Source organism: Pieris brassicae, chromosome Z (genome assembly GCF_905147105.1).
Source record: "Pieris brassicae chromosome Z, ilPieBrab1.1, whole genome shotgun sequence".
Taxonomy (NCBI): Eukaryota; Metazoa; Arthropoda; class Insecta; order Lepidoptera; family Pieridae; genus Pieris; species Pieris brassicae.
This window is the reverse complement of record NC_059680.1, coordinates 336,195-345,730: the sequence shown is the minus strand read 5'-3', so window position 1 is coordinate 345,730 and position 9,536 is coordinate 336,195. Positions and strand designations below refer to the sequence as shown.

General features: G+C 32.0%; 2 protein-coding genes across 5 annotated transcripts; both read right to left on the bottom strand.

Moving 5' to 3' along the window:
- Positions 1-361: 361 nt before the first annotated feature.
- Positions 362-5,504, bottom strand: LOC123718528. The gene is made up of 7 exons (XM_045675128.1): positions 5,298-5,504; positions 4,321-4,459; positions 3,943-4,066; positions 3,065-3,184; positions 2,108-2,806; positions 1,532-1,689; positions 362-513 (listed from the first exon to the last, which is right to left on the bottom strand). The coding sequence occupies exons 2-7, from the start codon at positions 4,457-4,459 to the stop codon at positions 473-475; spliced, it is 1,281 nt and encodes a 426-aa protein (XP_045531084.1). The 5' UTR covers positions 5,298-5,504; the 3' UTR covers positions 362-472.
- A 224-nt stretch (positions 5,505-5,728) lies between these two features.
- LOC123718669 lies at positions 5,729-8,901 on the bottom strand. 4 transcript variants are annotated; one of them, XM_045675365.1, is made up of 6 exons: positions 8,784-8,901; positions 8,083-8,209; positions 7,609-7,676; positions 6,964-7,063; positions 6,378-6,511; positions 5,729-6,036 (listed from the first exon to the last, which is right to left on the bottom strand). In XM_045675365.1, the coding sequence occupies exons 1-6, from the start codon at positions 8,851-8,853 to the stop codon at positions 5,792-5,794; spliced, it is 744 nt and encodes a 247-aa protein (XP_045531321.1). In that variant the 5' UTR covers positions 8,854-8,901; the 3' UTR covers positions 5,729-5,791. The 4 variants fall into 4 exon arrangements, with proteins under 4 accessions (XP_045531321.1, XP_045531322.1, XP_045531323.1 ...); XM_045675366.1 differs by having other exon boundaries at positions 6,387-6,511; XM_045675367.1 differs by having other exon boundaries at positions 5,894-6,055.
- Between the last annotated feature and the right edge of the window lie 635 nt (positions 8,902-9,536).

Here is a 9,536-nt window from a genome sequence, read left to right as displayed (position 1 = left end):
ACATACTCCAGTCACAATTATATAAATTGTGTCAAATCTGCATCAATAAACTCCTATTTTTTTAGACATTCATCTTCTAACGTTCCTCATATTTACATTGCTTTCGCCAATTGTGTAATTGTTGCAAAAACCCCTGTTAATTATAGTAATTTTTGCATCTTGACAAACAATATTTTCTTTTTTCTTGACTTAGCCCTCAGGGATGAGTTTCACCGACGCCACTAGACCGACACTGCTTTGTTAGGTTAAATATGACGTCTGTCAGATCCAATAACTTTTTGAAATACAGCGTTAATCTTTACTACAATTGTCTATGAAGAGCTAGTATTATTATTAAGAGGTTTAAAGCGAGAAATAAAACAAAATATTAATTTATTATAAAATTCTGGAATGTTCCACAATCCACAGTTTCATATGGCAAGATTTTTCGCTCAAACGCCGTCAGGAATTATTATCTTATTCGATTTTTCATTCATGTTTGCTGAATTTTCTCCATTTCTTGTTGGACGATTTCTAAAAAACAATATAGCTTAAAAAGTGTGTAAGTAAACACTCATCGATATAATATTTGAACCAACTCAACATTTAGATCTGATTAACAGCATTGTTGTGGTCAGAGTTGTTCGGATATATAATATTCAGACTTCGAGGCAGAAAACGAAATTCAAAATAAGAAATCATTTTTTTAAACTATTCGGAGGTTTTTTATGGAGAAACTTTATATTTTGAAACAAATTATTTTTATTTTAAAAATGACCAGAGGTTTGTCTAAAAAGATTATGAATTTTTTTAAAAATAAAATACGTTTATTATGGAATAAATAAGATTCAGTTATCACTTATTGCACGTCATTAAATTTGTATCTTTTTAAGACAGGAGGGCAGAGTAGGCCGAGAGAAAACGCCGGCGTAAAAAACTCGGTACTATTTTAAAATAACAAATCATCATACAAAATGACAATGGCAAACAACACTTATTTTAAAACAAATATCACAAATAAATTAGAAGTAGCCTGTCTAGCAGTAGTCCCAGTCCAGTCAGTTTATCAACTAGATAATCATTAACTTTTTGCACAGCTTTTCTTTAATACATTCCTTAAATGTATTAAAAGGCAGAGAAAAAGAGCCACCAAGATTGTATTAAAGAGGAGTATCCCTTTTCAAAAAGAAAAAGAACTAACTTTAGATAGTCCAGTACGGGAAAATTGCAGCCTGTGTTTGTTCCGAGTATTAACATTATGCATATCTTCTATTCTATTATAATTATAATCTTATCATTATTTTTGTATACATACTTGATATTTTGATAAATATTGCGAGGGAAAGGTAAGTATATTAATTTCTTTCTATGTACCTCTCAGAGATTCCCTACATTTCAATAGCTTTATTGCAGCTTACCCAAATTCAGTTTCAAAGAACCCTTGTGTAAGCAGACATACCAAATATGAACTCAATAATAATAAACACAGCTTTAAAATAAATGAGCTAACACCATAGATAGCTATAATAATGTTAAAACACATTCCACTCACTCAAATCATCAGCAGCCGGGCATTTCTTCAAATGTTTTTTAATTATTTGATGATATAAATCAACTTGAGCTCTCAATTCCAGATTCGCATCTTTCAATCTCTGAATTTCGGATTGCATTTCAATATATTCCCGTTGCTTCCTCTGTTTTACACGATCTCTGGAAAATTAGTGTTTCTCCAATGTAATAGAAGGCAAACGGGCAGGAGACTCAACTGATATTGAGCGATACCGCCCATGGACACTCTCGTATAGATTATTAAAAAAGGCCTGAGTGAAAGATTTATGTATCTTTTTCATGATTATTTGTCTCGATGGCCAAGTAGGTGATCAGCCTTCTGGTTTCCTCGCGGTGTTTTCTTTAGTAAGAGCGAGTGTTATGCGTAAATCACAGTCAACTGGTGGAGCCGGGGTTTGAACCTACTAATTTCGAGTTAGACACACGCTAAAGTGTTAAATTTTTAACTCCTAACAAAAAATAATATTATAAAATGTTAACTGTTTAAGAAATTGAACAAATCTACAATTATTTTTGTATAATTCTAAATATAGCAATTGAGGAACCCAAATCAACCTACCTATATCGTTTGGAAGCTGCAGATGAAGACATTCTCTTCTCTTGCAACACATCCACAGGCTTTTTCACTTCACTAACACTTCTGTCACTAACACTATTCACTCTCGGTATTGGCATTAATGTTCTTGGTTTTATTGTTACTGGTATTAATGTTCCACACGGTATCAAGGGTACAGGTTTAATTTTATTTTGAATCACATTTCTCAACTTTTCCTTCGCATTTTCTTGAACGGACTTCATTTTCACACGTTTTCCACTTGGCAACTTGACAATCACTTCTAAATCGTTCTCAATCTCGTTCTCCGCTGTTAAGCTATCAACTACAAAATCCAAAGATTGTTGACTCATTATCGGTGGGACTTTTTGAGCGTCGAGGCCGTCCTTTTTTCCGTTAGGGCCGTCTTTTATCCCGTCGGTACCGTCTTTTTTTCCGTCAACCCCGTCCTTTTTCTCGTCAACCCCGTCTTTTCTACAATTCCTGTCGCTTAGCTTATCGTTCTTTTCGATGTTGACGATGCCATCTTTACGTATTTCCTGTATTTTTATAACGTTGTTGGTGTAAGAGACTGTGTTGTGGTCTTTTTTGTCGGATTTCGTTTCGTCTTTCACCAGTCGACTTATCGTTGTTACCTCGTTTGTTAGCTTTGATATTGTCGTGGTTTCGTACTCTTTGACAGCGCCCGATTCGTCACTTGATGATCTAAAATATTAATAAAGATTATTTAAAAAACACAATCTCTATAGCTGTTACGTGGCATTTTTTTCTAAAAGTCAAGGTCTATCATCCTGAAGTGTTTTAGACTTGAGCGCGTGAGCATCAAAATTCCTTTGTATTTCATAAGTTATCCCACAACCAGACATAAGGAGGATGCTCGTGCCAAAATATCTTCGAAGAATCTACTGCTCGGAGATGGGGAACACGCTAGTCCAAGAAGAATTAATTTAATAAATGACATACCTGCTTATTGTGATATTTCTCTGGTTATTAGCCGTGTACATGGTACAGTCACCATCCAAGGGAAATGTCAGATGTGGAGTATGAAGAACATCTTCCGTAGATGATTCGAGGGTTGTATGCCTGACAAGGGAATCAGAGTGATAAGTATTAGATGCAGGTGTGTTCGTGTTTGGTCACAAATTTATCGAAAACTAAGACATTGAGAGTCGATAAGGGATTACTGAGAAAGTTCATCAAAATTGATTCAGTGATTTTTGAGATATTGGTTTTCTGGTTTTTAGAAAACAGATACAATAAATAACTTAACACATACTTGGCGCAACTTATATTCGTGAGACACAAAAATTTTAGCAAATAATTCTTTTATGCCTGGAAGTAAAAAATAGATACAAAAATGGCTTTCCGATTAAACTGATTGAATTATATTGAAGTATATTACAAATTGGTTGGAACAAAAACATCTGCATATTAATATAAGAAAACAGACACAGTATCTACCCAATTAAGTAGCGACACAGACGCCTACTCCTCTGATGAATTCATTAACAGACACTAAAATTAATGCATGGCCTTTACTTTGTAGGAAGGCAGAAAAACATGTTTGTTAAATTTGAAAATAAACAAACAATGTATACTTAATTTAGGAATGACACAAGCATAGCGTGTTGAATTCAGAAACAGACACAAAAATATATGCTAGATTACAGTAACTATACCCTTTCTTTCTTGGAAGGCGCATAATTTTTAAAAACAGACAAATGTCTACCCAAAATATACCCACCCCCTCTCCCCATCTATAGAACGATACTAAAGGACCCCTTTAAAAAAATGCATTAACCAGTGACTTCTTTACAACGGCCACACAAATATCCACTTACTTGGCTTCCATGGCCCTTTTGAATCCTTCATCAAACGGGTTAACAGTAACATTTTGCAAATCTTGAAATAAACCAACTTCTTCACAATTTCTTATAAATCGAGTTGGTGTTGGTGTCTGGTCAGCTGCAATTAAATTTGGACTTAATTACATATATGTATATGATGACATATATGATTTTTAACTTTTTAGTATCTTACCAATAAGCAATAAAAATTTATGTAAACAGTGGCAAATATAAAAAAGAAACAGGTCATGAAAAAGAAAAAGGTATCCCCAAGTGGTGTTCAACAATTTGAAAATATAAACAGCAGATTCAATTAAATCAATATCACATCAACAAATAAAAATATTTACAGTGTGAAATGAGAATTCATACCTGCGAATGCCGCCTTCTGCTCCATACCCAACTGTAAAACCATATCATGTTTTCGTGTGTGTACATGAAGATGATCTTCATTTGTGAATGTCATCCTACAATCTGGTATTGTACATGCAAATGGTTTTTCTGGCTCCATCTGTAACATTTAATTAACACTTTGTAATTGACAGAATTCAAAGACATTACTGTCAAAATGGAAAAAAACAATAATTTAATTTGTTATTAATCAAGGTATACGGGCCCTCTGCAAAAATTGGTGAATAGCTCAAAACCCAATCTGAATATATATAAACTACAGTTTAGTCACCAAAAAATTTGTGTACTAACATATAAAAATATGCTAGTAACCTTTTAGGCTCTTTCTGTCTGTTGGACACACCAACAACTTTTTGAACTATGAACGAAGTCCTTATGTGCACAGCTGGGAATCATAGCTTTAAGGAAGTGGCACTGAACAGGTCAACTGGATTCAAATCCAAAATAAATCAATGCTGATCAGCCTATCAGTGGGCCTTATGTTTTGATTGTTATGATTTCTTTTATTGTAGATTAAAAAAGTCTTTTAATCAGAATTTTATTTCAGTTCTGCTCCTACTAGAATGGTGGATCCATCTCCCACATTTCAGTGATTTAAAAAACAACTTATGTACTATATGTAATACATTTTAAGGAAATTTTGGTGAAGGGGTCAAAGAAAGCTTTCAAAGCCTAGATCCAGTAAGAGTATATAGTAAAAGCAAAAATAATAAACATGAAACATTTGGTTATTTGTAGCTGTCATGTTATGAAAATGGTTTAAATTACTTGTGGCGATCTTAGGGGCTGTAGTCTGGTCATATGGGAGTTTTATAGTACGTAGAGTTGTGGTGGTTCTAAGAGATACTAATGTAGATTACATTGCAACTTAAAAATAATTTAAATTACGATAGTCTACTTACTATTAGTAATTTAAACAGAATAAATTAAAAACTTACAGTTAGAGAATTCCTTAGCAAATATTTCGTCGATTGTTTATGTTTCCTGTAATTTATCTCATTCTTACTCTAATTTAAACATTTAATCTACATACTTGCAATAAAATTATTATTTGTTAACGCAATTTTTGTTTTAACTTTGAATTCAATGTTTATTTTAATTTTTGCTTTTTGTTATGACATTATTGTCACCGTCAACTTACTTCCGCATTATTACTTACGGAATGTCATAGGTGTCTACTTATTTGTTCATCAACTTTCAAGTCAAAGATGCGTTCAAATTTTATATAATTATTTGATAACGTATTTAAAGATTATCTACGTATACCATCTGTAGCATTATGTTTGACAAATGTTTTGGTTTACCTTTAGAAAAATTCATTTTAATTGTTCACTGTAACGTTTAATCATGAAATAAATTAAATTAAATAAACATTAAACAAATTTATTATCAACAAACCACAAATATATAATGAATAATGCATTGATCGTTATTAAGACATATTAATGTGAAGCTTAGGATTAGAAATGCCTTTGACACTACTTGTAAAGTATGACGTATATTTTTCAGGGGAATATCCGTGAATCTTGATCTGATGTGGGGCATAAGCACGTTCCTGTAGGAGTCCACGGTCAAAAAGGGGGTGGTTGGTAGATCTCTTCTTTCTCGGTGAATCTTGCATTGGTTGTGATGGATATGGGTCTACGTAACGGCGTCCATTAATATCGCTGCCATCCGCTGTCGGGAATATCGTTGGCTAAATTAAAATAGTCAGGTTAACGGTTTTTACTAGTGATGTAATAGTGTTATAGAGTATATTATACAAAGAGAACAATATATTTCGAAGTTAGTATTGTTTCCCTCACCCGTCTTAATATAACAGTTGTTAGGGTAAAAGCACACATAGTTGCTAAGTGTTTTATCAGGATTTTTTACTTAAATTAATTTAGTCATTTTTCTGGGAGAACTTCGGAATAACCAAGTACTACAAACTGTATGTATATAACAAAATGTGACATGCTTATACATATTTCGTACTATAAAAAAAATATCGGCTAAGTTTGTATAATAAAAATTACTTGGCTTGCCTGCGCCTCTGTTGTTAAACATGCCGGGAGCTGGCTGGCTCTGGGGTTCACCACCTGGGTTCTGCTGTACTGGTCCCATGCCGACTACCGCTGCGTTTGGTTCATTTTGTTGGCCCTTCCATGGCCTAAAATATATATTATAAATAAAACTATATCATTATACTATGCTTCACTGAATTAACTATTCAGTGAAAGATCAATAAAAATATATATAAACAATTATGTAACATCACAACAATGTAAAATAGAACGTCAAATTTGAGCTATCAAACCGTTTATATCTGTATGATGTTTGATATTTTATAACCCTCAAGATGAGCCTGACTTGAGATATGTATTAAAATATGGACTTAGATATATTACAGATTCTAGATTAGATGGTTTTTCCAGTGTTAATTTGTCAATTTCAACACAAGTGGCTGTTGTTGTTGCGGTATATATTAATACAATGTTTAGATAAGTTTGATCTCATTTAAACTGGTAAAACCAATTTTGTATCTTATCTATAGAATTATTGCTTTAATAAAAGAATATGTAATTACTATTATATTATCACAGTTTTTCGCATTATACATACTTGTCTGGGAATAGTTCACCAGGTTGTCCACGTGTCTGCACAATTCTTTCACCATTGACTTCCACAACGCAACGTAAGCGAGCACAGCATGTTGGAAATTCTGTCACGGAAATATTTTACAAGAATTACGCAAAAATATCAATGTCAGTGTAAATAAAGAGTAAAATTGAAATAGTTTTCATTAAAGCTTATTCAAAGAGTATTTTAGTAGTGAGTTTATTCACAATTTATTACACGTAAAAACAATATATGAACAAGAAAAATAACCAACGGGTGGCTAAAGTGATCTTGTTTAAATATAATAAAAGAAAATAAAAACACAATTGTGTCTAAGGGTAACACTACAACAAAAACATCATAATTAATCGTAATTAATAGTAAAACAATATATTTATTAAAACAAAACGTTTGCAAAGGAAGTTAAAACTAAAAAAAGATTATAATTTACGCTAATTTTCAGTGAATGTATTCAATAAACAAACTTTTTTTAATTTACTAAATGAGAGGGTGAAATGCATATTTATATAAAAAAAGACACCAAATTAGATCAATATGGGCGAGCAGCTGACACGGTTTTACTAAGAAATCTTGTTTTGATTAGTATTATGTGTGTATGAGACTGAAATTTAAAAATAAATAACATACCAACGTTCTCATCTTCTATATATTCGTGGCACTCGAGGGCATTTTCAGGTATCTTTGGCTTGCGGCAACTAAAATTAAGTTGTTTTAATAATACTCAATTACAGAAAGCTCGAAATGATTGTAAATTAATAATTATAAGTTACACGAATAAAAATCCATATTTTTTTACATTACATGCACAAATATTATATCCTTTACGAAAAAGACTGAACGCGCCCAATAATAGGCCATAGATTTCTAGACATAAGCACTTAGAGGCTAGCGTGACCCTCTGTGCACTCACAGATGTGAATGTCACTACATTAGCTCTAACTTGGTATTTTTCTATTTGTTTGGCGTTAACACCTATCCCTAAGTTCTTTGGCTCCTGAGGGCTTTGTCTCTAGAAAATCGAAAACTAAATTTGTATTTTAAAATTTTACGACACGAACTGTCATTTTCATACTGGGTCTTTCTTCTCTGACTTTTTCTTACCCGACAGCAGCAATAAAGTATTTCCCATCTCGTATTTCACATCGGTATCTGTGGCAGGTGTAATGATCGGACCATTCCTGCCATGGCTGGTATCCCTTCCTTGAGTATTTATCGACGCAAGCTTGATCTGAAATCGTAATAAATATTACATGTTCTGTGTTTTGTTATATGAAGAATATACTAGTAATAAGACCTATAACCACTGTATTTTGTATTGTTGTATTTTTTTTAATAGTTGTGAAAGTTGACATGAGACGTTAGATTTCTGACGGTTCTAATTGTTTAATTTATTTTAATAAACACATATTTTGAAAGACGATGTTATTTTTTTGAATTGATATTTAAATTTGTATAAATAAATACATATAAATATATAATATATATGTATTTATATGTTAAAAGAGATAAATTTTATTAAAACGATTAAATATAATATAAGTTGTATTTATTTCTGTTTCACAAGTCAAACAGAACAATCCTTTATGTTGTATTCTCTAAATAGATATTAATTTGAGGGGAATCGACCTTTGACCAAATTATACAGTAATATTTAATTCAATGATAAAGTTGAGAATGCTGCGTTTTGATGTTAATATTCTTTCCAATACAACGGCATTTTAGAAAATTAATAACTAGTAATAAAATAAAATCTTACAGAATTAAAAAACATATATTTTAAAACAACTAAAAGTAATACTTACAGCTCACGTCATCCGCCAAACTTAATTGTATCCCCAACGCCATTAAGAAAATGAACATTTTGCAATCCATTATTTCCTGAAAATATTAAATTTTTACCCGAATGTTCGAACCAAAACCTCACACTGATTAAAAATTCACGAATCTGCCCCTCAAATACTCTTCCGCAAAATGTTTATTTTGTAAACTTTAGCGAGTTGACACTTGTTTTTCCAAGAAAATATTAAATATTTCCACTTTACAGCGGATTTCCCATACATTCACGCACATTTGTCATATTACTATAGATTATTGAATTTTAATTTTTTTGCAATTTTAGATAATTAATTAAAAGGTGCTTTAGAAAATATGCGGTAAATACGCTAAAAGTAATAGAGGTGCGACATATATTAAAAAGTTTTTGAGGTTTGCTTAAAATGCTGTGTCCCATTAATACTAGTTTCAGCACTTAAATAAATAAGATTGTCGCGGTAGAGGAAGTGGCTATTTATATTGTTAAAACTAAATGCTTTAAAAAAAAGCTTGTGATAGCGTATACTGCCAATTTATTTGCTAGGAACAACCCACCAGCTGCTAATCCAGACAAGAATTCAATAGATAGCACTTGATCAAATGAAGAAAACCACATTAATAATCAACGCTTTAAAATAAAATTCCAAGAAAACGTCGATTGTTCAAGATTTCAAGAAATACATTTGTCTGGTACTAATTATCTGTTGTAATTGTACGTATGTAACGTTCATTTCCGTTATTAG